Source organism: Colobus angolensis, unplaced genomic scaffold, assembly GCF_000951035.1.
Source record: "Colobus angolensis palliatus isolate OR3802 unplaced genomic scaffold, Cang.pa_1.0 Scaffold103, whole genome shotgun sequence".
Taxonomy (NCBI): Eukaryota; Metazoa; Chordata; class Mammalia; order Primates; family Cercopithecidae; genus Colobus; species Colobus angolensis.
Window position 1 is genome coordinate 3,084,193 of NW_012111253.1, and position 20,487 is coordinate 3,104,679.

The 20,487-nt window shown below is 40.2% G+C and overlaps 1 protein-coding gene across 2 annotated transcripts in view; it reads left to right on the forward strand.

The window, feature by feature from the left end:
- The first annotated feature begins 16,900 nt into the window (after nt 1–16,900).
- Nucleotides 16,901–20,487, forward strand: part of OTC (ornithine carbamoyltransferase) — a 77,142-nt gene continuing 73,555 nt past the window's right edge. The window contains exons 1-2 of one of the 2 annotated variants that reach the window (XM_011942075.1): nt 16,901–16,958; nt 19,762–19,917. In XM_011942075.1, the coding sequence (XP_011797465.1) occupies nt 19,841–19,917 (77 nt within the window). In that variant the 5' untranslated portion in view covers nt 16,901–16,958; nt 19,762–19,840. Of the gene's footprint in view, nt 16,959–19,639; nt 19,918–20,487 lie in introns of those variants that run through there. The other variant, XM_011942068.1, reaches the window with a different exon arrangement.

Genomic DNA, 20,487 nt, shown 5'->3' on the forward strand with positions numbered 1-20,487 from the left:
ATAACATAATGCTATCGTCTATCTCAGAAGGTGGTTGTGAAATATTAGGTAATGCATGCAAAACTTATAGCTCGGTGCCTGGAATGATGGAGCACTCAACAGTGTTAGCTATTAATAAGGCAGAGGCAGCTCACTGTATTCGTCAGCATAACCCATGCTATGCTGCAGCTCAAACAACACCCAAATCTCAGTGGCTTGACACAAAGAAGTTTCTTTCTCACTAATGCTACATTTCCAGTGTGGGTCAATTGGAAGATCTGCTCCAGCTGCTCAAGCAGGGGCTCAGGCTACATATGGAAGTTCAACTACCTTGTAGCAACACCATATACAACTCATGACCTCTTTGGTTGCTGTAGCAGGGCAAGAGAGAGAGGAAGTTAGAGATGAAATATGTAAGGCTGTGCACGGTGGCTCATGCCTGTAGTCCCAGAATTTTGGGAGGTTGAGGCGGGTGGATTGCCTGAGGTCAGGAGTTCAAGACCAGCCTGGCCAACATGGTGAAACCCTGTCTCTACTAAAAATACAAAAAATTAGCTGGGCGTGGTGGCAGGTGCCTGTAATCCCAACTACTCGGGAGGCTGAGGCAGGAGAATCACTTAAACTCAGGAGGCGAAGGTTGCAGTGAGCCGAGATGGTGCCACTGCACTCCAGCCTGGGCAACAAGAAGAAAACTGTCTCAAAAAAAAAAAAAAAAAAAAAGAGAGAAATAAACTGAAATGTTTCAGGCCACAAGTAACATGTTTCTCCTTCTCACAACCCATTGGCTGGATTTAGTGTCACGTGCCTCTGTGCACTGCAGAGAGGCTGGGAAACATGGACATTCAGTAAGTAGTAAACACCTCTGCCACAATCCTTGCAGTCAGATGGCTTCAGCCTGTGGAGCCACCTCCCTCGTGTTGGAGAAGGCAGGTATAATTTTACATATCTTAACGGCCATGCACGCTTTTGATGTCCCCTTCATACACGGCTAAATATTCCTCTGCTCCTTAGGAAATCATGTTGATACACAGAAGCCATGACACGTCTGACAACATGCACAAGTCTTAGCAATTTCCTCTATTAATTCAAGTTGTTATTCATTTCTGGAGCATTGTATGTCAACTAGAAATAGAGGCGTATATGAACAAGGAAGACGTTTGATGGATTATGCTTCCTAGCTGTATTTGTTTCTTTCTCAACAGCGTTCAACAAAACGTCCAAAGCTTGCAATTTTGAGTTGCATTACAGTGCAGTTGCCATCGCTGTTTATTTCTCTATGTGGAATCAGATAAACAGGTGTGTCTCTACAAACTCCACTGGGAAATCCCATAAACATATATATTTACAAAACAGATTCTAATTACCTCTTTGATTTCTAAACTTTTTTAGTGCAGTTCTAGGATATATGATTTGAGGACTCACAGGTCCAAAGCCAGGGAGTTTTATTCATGAACAAGAAACAGATGGCAGGTACAGTCTACTGCACATTTTATTACGCCAGAGAAGAAATTTTGCACTTTCCTTCCTCAGGATAGAGTTTCAAAAGAAGAATTTTGAGGTATCTGTGACAGTAGTTGTATGAATAGGTAATGCCCTGAATGACTACTTTGAAGGACCATGTACTATGATGATAATGGCTTAGATTAATATCTCTTATTACATGCCAGATATTGTTCTAAGCACTCTATGTATGAACTCTTTAAATTCCCATGTTACAGAAGAGAAAACTGGCATGCAGAGAGAGGTTAAGTTGCCCATGGTCTCTCAGCGAAAGCATGGTGGGGGCTGAGAGTTGAACACAGGAAGCCTGGTTCCAGAATCTATGTTCCTGATAACTACACTCTACTGCTTCTTGAAAGAGCACAGAACAGTAGTCTTCAGACCTTTTAGCTTACACATCTTCATTCATAATCAACCAAAAGCCAGAAGACATGAGAGCTCATTAATGTAGCCCATGCAAATCTGCTTTCCTGGGTAGATATCTAGCACTAGAGGCAATCAGCTGGTGCACAGACTCAAGTTAGAAGATTGAGGAATGAGGCTGAGAAAAAAAGGCAGAGATCAAGGAAGATTACTCAGCAGAAGCAATACATGTGTATTTATATATTTGTATGCATGTGCTACTGTACTACTATATTGTATATATTGTAAAGCATACACAATAAACAAGATTTTAAAGGGTGTGATAAATAAACATAACTAAAAGTTATATTACTTGTTTTGATCCACCAAGATGGATTGTCTTGAGCATTCCCTAGGGCAGGGGTCCCAACCCCCGGGGCTGCAGACCTCTACCGGTCTGGTCCATGGCCTGTTAGGAACTGGGCCACACGGCAGGAGGTGAGCAGCAGGAGAGCATTACTGCCTGAACTTCACCTCCTGTCAGATGAATGAAGGCATTAGATTCTCATAGGAGCACAAACCCCATAGTTAACTGCGCATGTGAGGGATCTAGGTTGCCCGTTCCTTGTGAGACTCTAACTAATGCTTGATGATCTGAGGTGGAACAGCTTCATCCCAAAACCTTCCTCATCCTCCCAACATTCCCCACCCTCTGATCCATGGAAAAACTGTATTCCAAGAAACTGATCCCTGGTGCTAAAAAGGTTGGAGGCCGCTGCCCTAGGGGACATGCACCCCAATTTAGAGAATAGGCTTTATCACTTACTACTTTAGTAATCTGAGCAAGCTGCTTACTCTCTGTCTCTGATCCTTCATCTGGTAAATCAGGATAACACCTCCTAATTTGCAGGATTGTTGTGTGGTTTAATTGATATGATGTATACAAAACTTGCAGTGCCTGGTTTTCAGCAAGCTTTTTACTTATTACTTATTTTCTCCCAGAATTTTAATTCCTAATATTTGTGTTTCACGGTCTGTGTTTTTAAAATTTCATTACTTCCTACCCACTCCTGTAATTAAGCTGCAGGCAGCCCTGCAGTTAGACGTGGTGCATCTAGATGGAGCCAGATTAATAGCTTTTTTCATGCTGCATTATTGCAAATATGGCGCAGCTGTGTCTCTGACAGAAAAGAAAATTGAGGAGGAGACATCTGGAAAAACCTATGTGCATTTTACTTTGTGCAAAGCACTATAGGAATTGGGAAGGGGGGAGAAAGGGAGGACTCACTGTCAGACACTTAAAAATGAATGGCCCAACTGTTCAGCAATTGTATATCTGTGAACAGAAGCTCCGTTTTACATCAGCTCTTAGTCACTGCCCTTTGTGACTGGGAATCAGGCTTGAAAATTCTGAGTGTACTTTGAGCCATTTTTATCTGTGCCTTTCTGTGGGCGACTTTTTCCTAACAGGGTCCCTTGAAAACATTCTGTCTCACTTCCTACCATTCACTAAAAATTTCACCTTTGATCCCAAATCTGAGTTTTTTTCCTTCTTTAACCCTCTTTTAGAGTGTTAAGTCTGTTGGGTTCCTTTGGCACAAAGTTAACCAGAAAAGAAACGTCCTTGAAGGCATATCAGTCAGATTTCCAACTAACAGATTATACCTTCTTGTTAGGATAATTTGGGAAGGATTTATTTAAAAAGGAACTAATTTTGAGGGGTTGGAAGGAGACTGGGGTAACCACGAGGCGTAGTGCAGAAGATCCAGGGATAACAGCATTAGAGCTGTTACTATTCTTTGGCCCAAAGAGAGAAAGGGATGGAGAGTTTATTAGAACTTGGAAGGAAAGAGAGTTGTGTAGAGCAGTATACCTTGAGATAAACAGTGAATTTCTATTAAGGAGCAAGCCAACCCAAGATGTCCTTACAGAGAGGGGAGAATAAATATTCTGACTGTACTCCCTCCCTCCATTCTCCTGCTGGGATTTCACTGGCCAAACCCAACCAGAAACTAGAAGATATGAGAGTTCATTGATGTAGCCATGTAAATGAGCTTTCAAATCAGCTTTCATACATAGATACCTAGTATGACTTGAGGCTGTCAGCTGGTGCACACAATCAGTGGGAAGTGAATCTCAAAAATAAAAAAAATAAAAATAAAAATAGAGAGAGAGATCAAGAAAAGCTACAGAGCAGGAGCGATCTGGCTAGGACACTACTGCTGGATGCAGGTACCGCTTTCACCAAACTTTTAATTTTATTGTCCCTTTTCTTTCAGTCACAGTCTCCAGAGCAAAGTCCTAGGTGGGAGCATTCAATTGGCTGAGGCTAGTTCATCTGCCCACACCCTCTTTGCCAAGGGGTAGGGAGAAAGAATATTGCTTGCCTTTGCCCTCCCTGGTAGGAACTGGGCTTCTGCTTTTTTTCAAGACTCACGTAATTAGAGATTTGTAGATATTAAAAAACAGCTCAGAAACAAGGGAGTTCTCTCTCCTTTAAAGAAAGTTAAGTCTCCACTAACAAATGACCTCCTAAATCTTTATTAATCTGCAACAGGAAACTAGCAGACAAGAGTACAGAGATCTGTCTTTCTATTTCCAGTTCTCTATCTTTTTTCCCTCATTTCCTTCCTTCCTCCATTTCCTGATCTCGGAAAGCCCCTTTATCTCTCTAGATCTTTGTACAAGAGAGCAGCATTAAGATCACCAAATCTAGCTGTGAGTTCAAATTCTGGGCCGTCAAAAGACATATAGGCCCACCAAATAGCATGCCTTAGTCAACATTTTCCTGGTAGAAACCTCTTGGTTCATTGATACCTAAACTTCATTGAAGATGCATGCATCTCAATACAATGTTGTGTTTTTCTCAGCTGCTCTTTCTGTGGGAAACATTTATATTATATTTATATCCTTGAAATACAATGTAACATTTTTTAACAGAGTAAAAGATGAGACACACATAAGAGACTCTTCTGCACTGTGTGTGTCTTCTGGTATGTGTTCACAAGGGACAACAAATATTCTCACTCTCTGAAAAGTCCATCTACACTTTTCTCCAAATTTCCTTGCCTCCAGTCTCTAGTCTTGTTCCTTCCGTGTCCCTAAATACCTGGCCAAATCATTAACCCCGGCTCGTGATTTGGTCTAGGTCTATGCCTCAGGTCTTCTCTCTCTCCAGGTAAAATGCAGTGAGAGGCACTCCTTGAAGGTTTGCTCACCAGGAGCATTTGCCGTATTCACCCCTTGGATTCAGTATAGATGCTCGACCTACAATGAATCTTGAATTGTTGGATCCAGACCAATCTATAATTACATTTCTCAACCTTCATCAATCATCCTTACACTCTATTCCCATACACAATTCCCTGAATTTTTCCAGTATAAACTAGAAATCTGGAAGCTCTTTGGCCTTGTCTGGCTTTTGACTTTGTTATTGCTACCACCCTCCAAGGGCCATGCTGAAATCTGACAATCTTGGGAAATGATAGAGAAGACAGGAGGATGACGAGAACTGGCTTTCTCTTGCAAGTAACTCCCTCAGGTAAAAAAAAAAAAAAAAAAAAAAAAGCAACTTCAATCAAGGGAAGAACAGTTTCATCAGACAAAGTAAGAGAGATTTCTGAAGCTGGTAAAAGAGATTTAATGAGAATTAAGGGTTCAGCATTCATGGGGTCTTCTAATCCTTCTCATATATTTCCATGTCAATTTTCCAGCTTTCAATCTAACCCAGATAATGCCACAATATGCACCTAAGAAACCTGTCAGGGCTGTGAGTACTACTGACATTGTAATTCATCAGCACACAAGATCAAACCAAAGTCTGAATTTATCTTTGACCACCTCAGATCTGCTGAGGCAAATGACTTTTTTCACCATTAAGCTATTTGTTATAAGAAATAGCCACCTCATCAGCTGTCATTGAACTCCTCATGCCCTTTATACTATTCTTGAATCATACTCTCAATGGACATTCCAGGTGACCATAGGCAACTGTTTAAGTTGTTTTGCACCTGTGTTTCTAAAGTTCAGTTTACTATCAGTCAACCAGTCCTGATTTTTAATTTTCCCTGAGAGTCAGTTGCCTGTGGCTTATTTTGTGACACTGGTTTCTGAATCAGTCAGAGTTCTTGAGAAATAAAAGGGATTTAGTGGGATCACTTTAAGTTGATCAAATAGTTTCTTCTAAACTAAATAATACATCCACACTTTGTCCCCTTCCCCCCCCTTTTTTTGTTTATTTGTTTTTTGCAAACAAGATCAGGCATGTTTATTTTTAAATGACAGAAATTATAAACCAGGATATTCTTTTAAAAATTAGGTAGAAGGCAAAAAAAACCATCAGGGAATGCTTAGAGTTTACGGAAAGTCTAGAGATAAATGCTTGGGCAAAAGAGAGAAACTAGGGAAGAGAGGCAGCAGGAAATTGGGTTAGGATGTTGCTGCTGACTTTGCTGTAGTCCACAACCGCTACGGGACCTAAACATCATGGCAAGGCCTTGCTAGCCACGGGACACAGCATTATTGGTTGGTAAATCTCAATTTACTGCCTCTTTTACTTTAGTCCTTCAAGATCCAAAGCCCCAGGTGGGGAGCATTCCAGACCGGGTCATGTGCCCATGACCTGGCTTAGCAGCAGGTGGAGAGAGGGCGTAATACTTTACACTAAACAGACTCACAAAATGGGAACTAGTTGGGGGGCGGGTTCGGATGCCAGGCAATGAAAATTTATTTTCTCTGAATCAGTAGTAGAAAGAGCTTTCATTAGGAGTCCAGAAGTTGTTTTCTATTTCTCACTTCAACACTTGCTTTCTTTCTCTTTCTCCCTTCTTTACCTAATCTTAAGGAAATCACTATACCTTTCTGGTCCTCTGGAGCAGAGAGTTAAACTAAGATATTCAGGGTCCATCTATATCTAACCCATCTATGTCTAATGCTCTATCGTCTTAGACCTCTCACATATCTAGTAAGGAAGGTACTATGCTTACATGAGGAGTTTAATAAATGCATACATAGTCCAAGATCATTCCCTTTATCTAAGTGGTAGCTTTTTTTAAACGTTTATTTTAGGTTCGGAGGTACATGTTCAGGTTTGTTATATGGATAAACTCTTATCACAAGGGTTCGTTGTACAAATTATTTCATTACCTAGGTACTAAGCCTAGTACCCAATAGTTATTTATTTATTTATTTTTGCTTCTCTCCCTCCTTCTACTAATGGGTAGTATTAAATGATCATTTTGACCCAGTTTCTTATTGAATACGAAACTTTTACATATGTCAGATTCTACGTATTTATGGAATTCCCCTATAATAGTTGATATTAAAGCATTTTTACTTTACTTACCCTTTAACGTTTTATGTTTATTTTAATGGACCCCTCAGTAACCACTCCACCCCAGTCCACAAAAGTTAAAATGCATATAGAAATCAAGGTGAACCTTAGGGAAAATGGTGATATAGGAAGCTGATATTCCAGGAGACCTTAGGGTCTTATCAAGGTTGATGCATCAGTTTTACTTTAAAATTCTTATCTATCTAATTATTTCACCAGTTTGATTAAATGAAGCCAAAATTGGTATTGATGAAAAGAGAAAGCACAATCAAAGAATCAGATAAGCAAATAATTGAACGCAAATAACTTTTAATTATACTCACTTAATAAAGTTAAGGAATAGTGTCAGGTGCCAACATCACCTTGTCAAATCAAAGGGCAGTGTTGGGATGAAAAAGAAGAAAATAGCACAGAATGTGTTGAAAATTCTGGTAAATTTCAAAATTGTGAAACACTATTATATGAATTTGGTTGAAAATAACCCTGAATCCTAGGTGGAGAATACGTTCAGACCCTCCAATGAAAACCCCATTTTTTGCATCCCTCCACACATCTTAATTACTTGTAGAATTCTACTAAAGTCCAAAAACTTCCCCAGACCCAAATAAATAAGTGGGCTTCCAGGAATGGCAATTACATCTGGCAGATTCAAAATGTTTTTCCACTTGAAATTATAATGGGAACATTAGCAAATAGCTTTAACTTTAAATTGATCGAATAGTTTCTTCTAAACTAAATAATACATTCACACTTTGCACCCTTCCTTGTTTTTTTTTTATTTGCTTTTTGCAAACAAAATCATGCATGTTTCTTTTTATACAAGATAAATTATAAACCAGGATATTCTTTTAAAAATTAGGTAAAAGGCAAAAATGCTTATTTCTCCCCATAGTATTTATTTTTTTGTAGAATAATAACATATGCAAAACGTTATGAAACTAACAAGAAGAATCAAAGTTATAATATGCAGATAATATGGTTGTTTAAAGTGAAAGTAAAGCTTCCTTTGTGCCCTCTTAATGAACATTCCATCACAAATCTAACCACTCTTGTATCCTCTTACCACCATAGGTTGATTTTGTCAGTTTCTGAATTTTTTTTCTTTTATGAGACAGCGTCTTCCTCTGTCGCCCAAGCTGGAGTGCAGTGACACGATCTCGATTCACTGCAACCTCTGCCTCCTGGGTTCAAGCAATTTTCCTGCATCAGCCTTCTGAGTAGCTGGGATTACAGGCGCCTGCCACCATGCCCCACTAATTTTTTGTATTTTTAGTAGAGATGGGGTTTTTACCATATTGACCAGGCGTGTTATGAACTCCTGACCTCAAGTGATCCACCCGTCTCGGCCTCCCATAGTGCTAGGACTACAGGTGTGAACCACCACGCCTGGCCAGTTTCTGAAGTTTCTGTAAATGAAAAACACGCTTTATTTTTTATATCTAGTTTTTTCACTCAATGTTATGTCTGTGAAGTTGTTCCTATTGTTTTGCTCCCTTCCTAACCCAAAGGCATCTGGATTATTTATTCTCTCTGTCGAGTGTTCTATTGCCATGATGCATGGTATATAAGAAAAAATACCTGGTAGTAATATAAACTCACCAATACATACAGAAGATGATATGTGAACAACACATGCATTGGAGAAAAAGAGTATGGGGGTGGGGAGGATTCAGTGACGTTATTAGAAACTGAAGATGATCTTGCTGTGTTACTTTCATATGGATTTCGAAAAATGTATCGCTGATATCTCTAGAGTCGTTCTGTGTTCAAGTGATTGGGGGAACCTACTTCAGAAAATGACTGAACTGTTTCCATGTACCCTGTTGCTTTGAATAAACAGACTGTAATTGTACATTTTAACTGGCAAAAAGGTAGTGAAGGGATTTTATGATCCATTTTTATTATACATCTTCATTACACCGGAACGCAATAATCACTCTTGGCATTGATAGAGTCTTTTGTATTTTTGAAGTACTTAACAATCATTTATTGTTTTATCTTATTTTCTTCTTAAATGGGATAGGTTGGTTAGCATAACAGGATCACAGAAGGACAATAACAGATTAGAAACTTGTAATGTTAGACAGTTGTACTGAGGGAGAACAAAGATGCTGGCTTTCACATTATTTAGGCAAGAAGGGAAAAGAAGAAATAAGAAAACATATCATAAGTCTTCAGTGAGAAATACTGTTTCTTTTTTGTTTTCCACTAGTTTAGAGGACAAGAGTGTGATTTTTTTGTTTGTTGTTTTTTGCCTTTTTATTCTTTATTTTATTTTATTTAAATTTATTGTTTTCTTAAATTTCACTTTTTTTTTTTTTTTTTGGAGATAGTGTCTTGCTCTGTTACCTAGGCTGGAGAGCAGTGGCGCTATCTCAGCTTACTGCAACCTCCGCCTCCCGAGTTCAAGCAATTCTCCTGCCTCAGCCTCTCAATGCGTAGCTGGGATTACAGGCGTCCACCACCACGCCTGGCTAACTTTTGTATTTCTAGTAGAGCCAGGGTTTCACCATGTTGGTCAGGCTGGTCTCGAACTCCTGACCTAGTGATCTGCCTGCCTCAAAGTGCTGGGATTACAGGCGTGAGCCACCATGCCCAGCCTGAATTTCACTTTTAATACAGCTCCGGGGTGGGGTTGGGGGGATGAAAGAAAGATGGACACCTCAACATTTTATTTCTAGGAAAGTGGTTAGAATAAGCCAAGAACTAAGCCAGGGATGGGGCCTCTCACCACATGTGCCAATGGTAGCAGTTAACAAAGCTAACATTTATTGAACACTGAGCTGGGTACTGTACTACAGTACTCTATATCCGTTATTACATTTAATCCTCACAACAAAGCTATGAGTAGGAGCTGCTAGTACTGCATGCCAGGTGATTTGCTTACTTCTTAATGGCAATACATTGCATAACAATGAAGGTGACCTGGAAATCCATGAACTCCTTAGTTCCCTGAAAGAAATGGTGAACTCCAGTTGAAAAATTCTGGAGGAATAAATCAATAATGGTGAATATGTAGCACCCATGACCCAGGCTCCAAACATTCAACAAAGCCCCATGAAAAGGGCTTGTTTCTCTTGAATCTTGAAGACAAGATTCCCATGGTCTATCTTCCAGACCCAAAATAGGTTCCATCTTTACAGGCCACAGAGTTGTTACCAGTGGAGCAGCCTTGAGAGAAGAAGGCTGTGTTTAATCGTTAGCTTAAGATGAGGGCAGAGCCCCTGCTTAGTAGATATAGCCCAATAAAGCAATCAAGAGCAGGTCAAGAGCACTTCCCAAGTAAGGTCTGGAGAGAGGCACCAACTACAAAGATGGTTTCAAGTTTCACCAAAAACTAGAAATGGACAGAGAAGGCATTCACCAAGCAGTGACTTTTGAAGCCATCCAAGACATGTCGCCTGGGCTCAAGGGGAGAATATTGCCATGAAAATTATTACTGAGACAGTGCTCCTGGACGAAGCCCTGGTAGTAGAAAGCAATGAAAATGATCTCATGGGGTCCCCATCACTCAGGCCCTGGGAGTGTCTGGTAGTCACAGAGAGCATTACGGCTGATTGTTGAGACACTGGTGAACTTTGAACCTCTGTGATTTCCCTGTTTGCTCAGTGCCTGATAGCTTTCAGTCTGCTAACAAATCTCCTTTATGCAGTTTGACCTCTGAACTTCCAATGGGGAGGAATTGGAATCAGCCTATGGGAGAAGAGACAGCTTTAGGATTCTGTGTGGGAACTTGAAGAGATAAAAGGGCATCCTTGCCCTTTGCATCTCAACTGCCTCTGACACAAGGTTGGGTCATTAACTATATTTGTTTACCCCTTTCTTACCTCATAAATTGTCTTGTGCATTTCCTAATCTTGTCTTCTATGCAGAAATTTGCCAGATCACAAAATAAAAAGAACCAGGTATGGAAACTTGAGATTTTTGCCCATATCTAAGCTCGAAAAATTCTGGATTCTGCTTAAAATCAATAACTTCCAGGGCAAATGATTAACAGAAGAATGATTTCAATGGAAATGTAGTCAATATGACAAGAGAGAAGCGAGATTATACTTGAATTTGATGATTGGCATTTCACACTCTGTTCAGAATTTTAGTCTTTATGAGGGACCCTGTCTACCTTCTTCAAATGCCTCAATTGAAAGAGTATGGCAGGAAAAGGGATGGAGAGGGGGTCAGAGATAATCTTCACTGATTTCACAATTTCTCCTAGGGCCCGCCTGTTTGAATAAATACCTAGTGGTGATACAGCAAGAAAACACCCTTGAATCAGTATTTTTAGACAAACTACCATTACCATTACCATCTATTAATTAGAAAGTAACTCTCAGATCGCTTGAACCCAGGAGGCGGAGGTTATCGTGAGCTGAGGTTGTGCCACTGCACTCCAGCCTGGGTGACAGAGTGAGACTCTGTCTCAAAAAAAAAAAAAAAACCATTAAAAATGGAAAATAAAGTAATTCTCAGAGTCTCTGTAAATCAGGAGCTCTTTTGCTCCTGATATATATATATATACATATATATATATATGCATGTGGAGAGAAAAAAGGAGCCAACTGATAGATGATTTCCTTTACTATAATAATTCTAATTTATTTCTTATTGCCATTTTCCACACAAGTCCAAGCCACAAAACAATACAGTCTCACAACAGAGCAGAGCTTTACAGCTTCTTAAACATTCTGGGAATATTAGAATATTAACACATGAAGATTTTTAGGTCCTTCAGCACATTAGATATGACCTGGGACATAGAGGACTCTTAAGAAAAGAGAAATTGGGCATCCATATGTGGAAAACAAAAACCTCAATCTCAACCTCAAGCCTTAGACAAAACTCATAATGGATCATAGATCTGAATGGAAAATATAAGGCTACAACACTTTCAGAAGACATAGGGAGAGAATCTTTGTTACCTGGGTTATGCAAAGAGTTCAATAGCATGATCCGGAGAAAGGAAACGAATAGTAAATTGAACTTGATCAAAATTTGAAAATTTTGCTTTGTGAAAAACATAGTCAGGAGGCTGAGAAGACAAGCAACAGACTGGGAAAATGATTTGCAAGTTACATATCCAATAAAAGTGTTGTATCTGGAATATATACGTAGAACTTTCAAAACTAAACATTAAGAAAACAAACAATTCAAGTAAAAAAAAAAGAAGAAGGAGAAGAAGAATGGGGGTCAGGCAGTCTCAGTGGCTCACACTTGTAATCCCAGTGTTTTGGGAGTCTAAGGCTGGAGGATTGTTCAAGACCAGAATTGTGAGACAAGCCTGGGCAACATAGTGAGACTCTATACCCACCAAAAAATTTAGTTTGGTGTGGTGGCACACACCTATACTCCTAGCTATTTGGGAGGCTGAGGCTGGAGGATCGCTTGAGCCCAGGAGGTCAAGGTTACAGTGATCTATGATCACACCATTGTGAAACCGTCTTTGCAAAATTATGACAGACAGTGAAAGAGATCTAACTTGACCGATCCATCTGGCTTCTAACCTTCAAACTGTTCTTGTTCATTCCTGAGCATAGGCTGAACTAATTTTGGGAGAAACTTAGTTTATAGTTTTTGATTTAAACAAAGACGGTAACATCCCTTTCCCAAAGCGACCTCCTTCCTGCCTGGGGACTAGACTTCCTTTGTAGGACTAACGAGAGCCATCAGATCAGATGAGCCAGTTTATTGACCTGGTGGTGCCAGCTGATCCATCAAGTGCAGCACTGATACCCCAAGCACTGATTTTAGGAGCAGTTTAGGGAGGGTCAGAATCTTGTAGCCTCCAGCTGCATGACTCCTAAACCATAATTTTTTTTTTTTTTTGGAGGCGCAGTCTTTTTCTGTCACTCAGGCTGGAATGCAGTGGTGCAAACTCAGCTCACTGCAAACTCCACCTCCTGGGTTCCAGTGATTCTCCTGCCTCAGCCTCCCGAGTAGCTGGGATTACAGCTGTGTGCCACAACATCTGGCTAATTTTTGTATTTTTAATAGAGACAGTGTTTCACCATGTTGGCCAGGCTGGTCTCGAACTCCTGACCTTAAGCGATCTGCCCACCTTGGCCTCCCAAAGTGCTGGGATTACAGGCATGAGCCACCGTGACCGACCCTAAACCATAATTTCTACTACAAAGGCAATCTAGTCCCCAGGCAGGAAGGAGGTCTGCTTTGGGAAAGGACCGTTACCGTCTTTGTTTGAACTATAAACTATGAACCAAGTTTCTCTCAAAGCTAGTTCAGCCTCTGCCCAGGAATGAACAAGGACAGCTTGGAGGTTAGAAGCAAGATGGAGTCGGTTAAGTTAGATCTCTTTCACTATCTCAGTCATAATTTTCAAAGGTGGTTTCAATTGCATTCTAGCATGGGTGACATAGTAAGACTCTATCTGTAAAAGAAAAAAATGGTAGGCAAAATATTTAACAGATATTTTACCAAGAAAGATAAATGGATGACAAATAGGACATGAAAAGATGCTCAACATCATTAGCCTTTAGGGAAATGAGAATTAAAACCACAATTTGTACTACATAACTGTTAGGGTGACAGTGAAAAATATTTGCAATACCAAGTGCTGGAAAGGTTGTGGAACAAACGGACCTCTCATGCATTACTGCTGAGATTGCAAAATGCTATACTAACTCTGCAAAACCACGTGACAGTTTCTTCAACAGTTAAACATAACATATGACTACCAGATATACAGCTATTCTACGCCTAGTTACCCTAAATAAATAGAACAGTCACACAAAAACCTATATGCAAATGTTTGTAGTTGTTCTACTTATAAAGTCCTCAAGCAGGAAACAACTCAATTGTCCTTTAATGAGGGAATGGATAAATAAACTGTGATGTATTGATACAATGGAATACTACTCAACAATAAAATGGAACTTATTAGTGATACAACAACATGGGTAAATCTCAAAGACATTATGCTAAGGAGCAAGTCCAAAAATACTACATAGTTTACGGTTCCGATTACATCACATTCTGGAAAAGGCAAAACTATAAGGGAGACAGGAGGAGTATACCAGGGATTAGAAAAGAAAAGGATGTGATTACAAAGGAATTTAAAAGGAATTTTTCTGGAGTGATACAACCATTCTGTATTCTGATTGTGGTGGTGGTTATACAAATCTACGCATGTATTACAACTCATAGCACTGTAGGCTAAAAAACATTAAGTTTATTATATACTAATGTAAGCATTTTTTAAATAACAAAACATATCAAGTACATTCATTTAACAAAAGAAAAATTGTAAGAGAGTATTGGTTTCCATTTCCAGATAAGGAAGCTGACTTCCCCAAGGTTATTCAACCAATAAATAGGTTCTGAACTAGAATCCACTTTTAAAAAATTATTTTTTTCTGTTGTTACATGAGAAACAAAACTTCAAATACCTAGGCCAAATTGTGTATTAGTTAGCATGGATTTGATTGCAAGTAACGAAAACCCCAATTCAGAGGGATTGTCCTTCTATAAGGACATTTGCTATTTCACATAATGAAGTGGCAAGTGGTAGGGAGGCTCGTGAGGCTGGTTAATTTTGCAACTCAGTGATGTCCTAAATGACTAAGACTCCCTCCTTCTTCCACTCAGTCAACCACAGCTTCCTTCTAAGGCTACCTCCCCTCATTGTCAGAGGGTGGCTACTGGTCTCAGACAAGGATACAAGTTTCTTTGTCCATATCCAGTGGAAAATAGCTCACCAGCAACAATCCCACAGAACTCGAAGACTTAACTAGTGTGTACTGCATGCAAATGCTGTGGCTTCTTAGGATCTTAAAGATTCTAGGCAACCAGCTATAAAAATTATTTATGTAACTAGTAACACGCTGAAACAAATCAAAACTTCGCACTGCAGTAATCGCCATCTGTCTTTTTTGTATGGATCTCACACTTGTAGTATTTTTTTGATAATAACTATCTACGCCCTGGCTCTTAGACACTATACCTCATGTTTGATTAGCATGTTAAAATTCCCACAGTGCTATAATAACTCATTTTATTTAGTAGGACAGGTGAGGACTCTGAGGGTACTGAATGACTTAGCCAAATTCACCATGAGCGAGTGACTGAGCCAGAGGTCACATTTGATCTTCAAACATCATTCCCATCATTCTTTCCTTTATATCACATTGATTCCCTCTTCAGTGCTTGGATTTCACTAGGGAAGCACACTGGCAATTTCAAAGAAATATTTCAAGTTTATACAGATACTTAAAAGCTCAAAATGTCAGAGAACTAACATTCTTTATATCCCCAATAGCAACATTTGGCTATTTGGAATTTTATTCTCAGTAATAGGATAAATGTGAAATCCTAGCGTCTCATTAGCTTCTTCAACTCCCTTCTCTCAACATCCAATCAATTTTCCTGATGGGCAAATTCTAATTTCTAAATCTCTCTTGCATCCATCTCCTGTTTTCTATTTCTACAGCTCTAATATGTGTTCAGGCCTTATATTTGTCACACAATAACCTCTTTGTCTCTTTGCCTCTATTTTCTTCATACTGTACTTCTGACACAATGGCCCCAGGTTAATGGTTTCAAAACCCAATGCAAATAATGACATATGTCTTCTTGTCTGCCCCAGCTCCAAAACTTTAATAATCTTCCTTTGACTGCAGATTAAATTCTCAACTCTATAATCTGGCTTTCAAAGCCCTCAGCAATCTGGCTTCAATATTTCGTTCCAAACCTTGAGACAACCCTCCTTTCTGGATGGGAGTACTAGACAGTGGTATACAGGAGCCAGCTCACAGTAGCTTGCAAGAACTATTTTTATACCTCTCTCTTCATCTCTGTGTTCAGTGATGTCACACTAGTAGCTTGAAATTGGCTGTGGTGGGAATATTCACACCTTACAAGTCAGACTGCTACAATTCAGAGCTTATTTTTTTGTTTGTTTGAAGAGCTAGTTATTAAACATTTACCAGCATACCACTATTTACAGGCTAACTGGGACTAAACTTGAGAGTGAGGGTGCAATATGGTATTGGGGACCAACTTGTTGACACAGAAAGCCTAGGTACCAACTCAAAGATAGGAGGGCCAAGGGGAAAAGAACAAGAAGCTGTGTTGCAAAACTGTTGAGAAGGTAGATCTGGGCAAAAGTTGAGTTTACATAGAAGCAGACACCAAGAAAGGGATTTGGGTTCAAGTAGTTGATTTGGGAGGTAGTCCCAGTAAGCACTAGTAGGGTAGTGAGGGAAATGAGATAGGGAAGGGAAGGTGGCTAATACAGGGTAGATTGATGAGCAGGTTATTACTGTGGGCAATTGAGGTTCAATTCCACTGGGGACCTTTTGGGGAGCATGTAGAATATGCTTCATAGTTGCCACTGCTATGGTTTGAATGTCACCTGAAAAGCTTATGTTGAAATTTACATGGCATTGTGATGGTAGTAAGAGGTGGGACTGTTAAGAGATGTTTAGAACATGAAGGCTCTGTCCTCATGAATAGATTAATGTGGTTATCACAGGAGTGGGTTTGTTATCGAGAGAATAGGTAGTTATAAAAGCAAGTTCAATCCTCTCTGTCTGTCACTCTCACCCTCTCTCGCCCTTCTACCTTCTGCCACGGGACGGCAATGCACAAAGGCCCTCTGCAGATGCCAGAACCATTCTGTTGGACTTCCCAGCTCCAGAACTGTAAGCCAAATCAACTTTTCTTTATAAATTACCCAGTCTGTGGTATTTTGTTACAGCAACACAAAATGGACTAAGCCACCCCCATGAAGAGTGAGGAATATGAGAAGTTTATCCTCAAAAAAACAGCAGTGGGTATTTGCATTAAGAAGCAGCAGGTGTGTAGGGGAAGACCGAATGCCAAGGTGATATAAACAAGATACAGACACTCATGGTTTTTTGTTTTCATAGCATGCTTGGTGGTGGTGGGGCTTCATTTCAATAGCCAATGATGGAATGTATTTTTCCAGTTATGTATCATTTGTTGTTACCCTACACACTCTATTTGTTCCTTCCTTTGGGTCTACTCACAGGTTCCTTTTTTTGCTACAATATCTTTTGTAGCTCCCTCCAGTTTTGACTATTTTCTGATTCTTGCAATTCATCAAAAATCAATGCCACCTCTTTCAGGAATCCCATCTAATCCCCACCCCCTGATGATACAAGTTGGATGACGGTCAAGTCAAGCTGGAGGTCTCCTGTGGCTTGAAGCAAGGGAGCAGGTAACAAGCCCCTCCCCCTGGTTAAGATGTTTGGGGTCAGAGAGCAGAGACAGAAATTGTATTCTGGAGTCATTCCAAATGGTGAATATTGGAAGGAACTCATCATTCCTGTTTTATCACTCTGTCTCTCAGAACCCACACAGCACAGAGGATTGGCTTATGATGGCTGCACAATTGTTGATGGTGGCAGAGAAAACTGGATGAATGAAAGTCTAGGTGAACAAAGAGAACTAGATAGGTAGCCAAACAAGAAAGTTAAAATTGAATTAGAGGAATCATGGGGTCAACAAGAGCCCCTGGATGAATTCTGAGGATGAACATTAAAACCTGTAAAGTAACACAGACTCCACATATGACACAATCAGCAGAAGATGGGTAGTTGAAATCTACCCCTCAACAAGTCCATTGAGATGTCCTGCCTTTTGAGATTCAGTGAAATCGCTTTTAACTTCATCCCACTTGTGGTGCAGCTCCCCTTTTCCAATTTCTCTGGGAGTTACTGATGTCTTAACTTTTTCTTAGTTCCCTCAGGCTTTGAGCTCCTGCATCCGTAGCATTAGGAGGATTTGTGAAATGCTTTGGCATCTCAAAATGCTGCCTTTACTCTCTAGCACGGAACTGCAGACACTTCTTGATTTCTCCCCAAGCATTACCAATATGAGTTGTGTGTATGACTAGCACAGTTCAGTGAAGATACGGGGTCAAGCTATGGGCTTTATATTAGCCTGTGGTTTGGCCTCATCTCCCTCAGGCTCCATGCAAACATTCTATTTCACTCCTCTATTATGTGGAGCACTTTTGCTCTCTGAAATCTGTTCAATAACTGGCCTTGTTTGCCTCTTCAGAGATGCTTTATTATGTTTTCAAAGTCACTCTCTCCTTTCTCACCTCTGTGCCTTTGCAAGCAGTTGCTTCTGCCTGGAATATCCTTTCCAGAACGGAAGATTTGGTAGAGGTTTGGAAATGTCAGTCTCACTTCATCTCACATCATTCTCTGTAAGTAGAAGGAAATGGTGTCAATATTTATTTGTCTACTAGTATTAATTATGACATCACAAACATCTCGGCTCCTGAGGTGGCCATAGTTGGTTTTTAAATAACACTTTTTGGTATCCCACAAACTTCTGGCAAATATTTACTTGGGTTTGCTAAAGTCATATAAATTGACCAGAAGAGGCAGCCCTACCCCTACCCCTCCTCTCCTTCCTACTACCCTTCCTACCTTAGAGGGTTCCCGCTTCGATGAAGCTGGACAATGTTGTCTGGACCTCTCCTACAGGCTTGTATTATGGATATTTGTTTATAAATCAGACCACCTTTACTGAACTGTGAACTCTGCAAAGGTGATGTCATCTTTCCTCTCTGAAACTGCAGTGTAGCCCGGTATCTGATACAGAATTGACTTTGAATCATCTGATTTATAACTGAGGATAAATGAATGAATAAATGTGAAGTTGCAGATGGCCCCCTAGTGATCTGAATAGGCTGCTAGGGGAGGAGTATATGGTATCCCCACTTACCACTTGTACTGACTGTGGGCTCCTGTTAGAATCAATAGGCAACTATTTCTTTTCTTTTTCTTTCTGTCTTTTTTTGAGACAGAGTCTCACTCTGTCACCCAGGCTGGAGTACAGTGGTGCAATCTGGGCTCACTGCAACCTCTGTCTCCCGGGTTCAAGCAACTCTCATGCCTCAGCCTCCCAAATAGCTGGGATTACAGGTGTGCACCACCACGCCTAGCTGATTTTTGTATTTTTAGTGGAGATGGGGATTCACTGTGTTGGCCAGGCTGGTCTCAAACTCCTGGGCTCAAGTGATCCGCCCGCCTCAGCCTCCCAAAGTGTTGGGATTATAGGCATGAGCCACCACGCCCGGCCAGCAATTATTTCTTTATTGAAGACTTATGTGCAAGGCACAAAGGGAGCTCCAGGACTGAGATATTTTTTACTATACCTTCTCTATCTTCTTGTACCCCCAAAATAGCTTCCAGGGCACTTGTATTTGTTTTTGTAGAAAGACTGGCAATTAGAGATAAAAAAGTGAAATAAATGGAAAGAGTACTACTCAGGGCTGTCACATCTACATCTGTGTTTTTGCAGTGCCAGTTTGCATTTTCTGAGTGAGTTACTTCTACGCATCTTCACAGCAGCCAGTACTGCAGTGCCTTGCATATATTGTATGTTCAATGAGTACTTGTCAATTGATTTTGTACATGCATGTGACAGTATAAATATATTATGAAAAATGAGGAGGCCAGGCAATGAAAGAGTCAGGATTTCTTCCAAAAAAAAAAACACAGTGGTGGAGTTTGGCATAAAGTTCAAATGCTCCTGCACCCTGCCCTGCAGGGGACTCTGATAAGGAAGCTGAAGGCTGATATTACCTTTGCTCCCTCACTGCAACTGAACACATTTCTTAGTTTTTAGGTGGCCCCCACTGGCTAACTTGCTGTGGAGTTTTCAAGAGCATAGAATCATCCTTTTCACTATTAAAAGAAGATGCTGTTTAATCTGAGGATCCTGCTGAACAATGCAGCTTTTAGAAATGGTCACAACTTCGTGGTTCGAAATTTTCGGTAAGTGATGGTCAGAGATTTGGGTTTGATTTAGGAATCATGGTGATGCATAAAATTATATTCTGCAGTAAGGCCTTTTTCTGCAGAGTGTAGTGCCACGCTCTGCTTTACTCTTATCTGAGACCGCTGCCTCTAATTCCAGCGGAACTTTCATTTCTCAGTCCTTCTGTAATCAGATTTCACCGTGTGCTGTAGGGGAAGCCACCCATGGCAGGTATAACAGACTAAACGTTCTTGACATCTTTCCTTTGTGTACATTCTAAACAAGCAAGTGGCTGAAGGAAATTAGGGGAAGTAATTTACGCAGGGCCTTCAGCTTGTATTTGGGCTTGCTAGAAAACAATATATCACTCTAAGGTGTTGAGACTAATCCATTCCTTTGAAAAACCAGACTCCAAGTAGCAACTAATGAATACTGACAAAGCTGCTGCAAAGAAGTTTTATATGTGATGGGGATAATGACATTTTTAAATAAAATGCAAGTTTGAAAACCATCCCTGAAATTCTTGCTGGCATGTGTAAAGCAGACTGTCTCCAATGAATTCATTATAAAAGTTTACATCCTGCTTA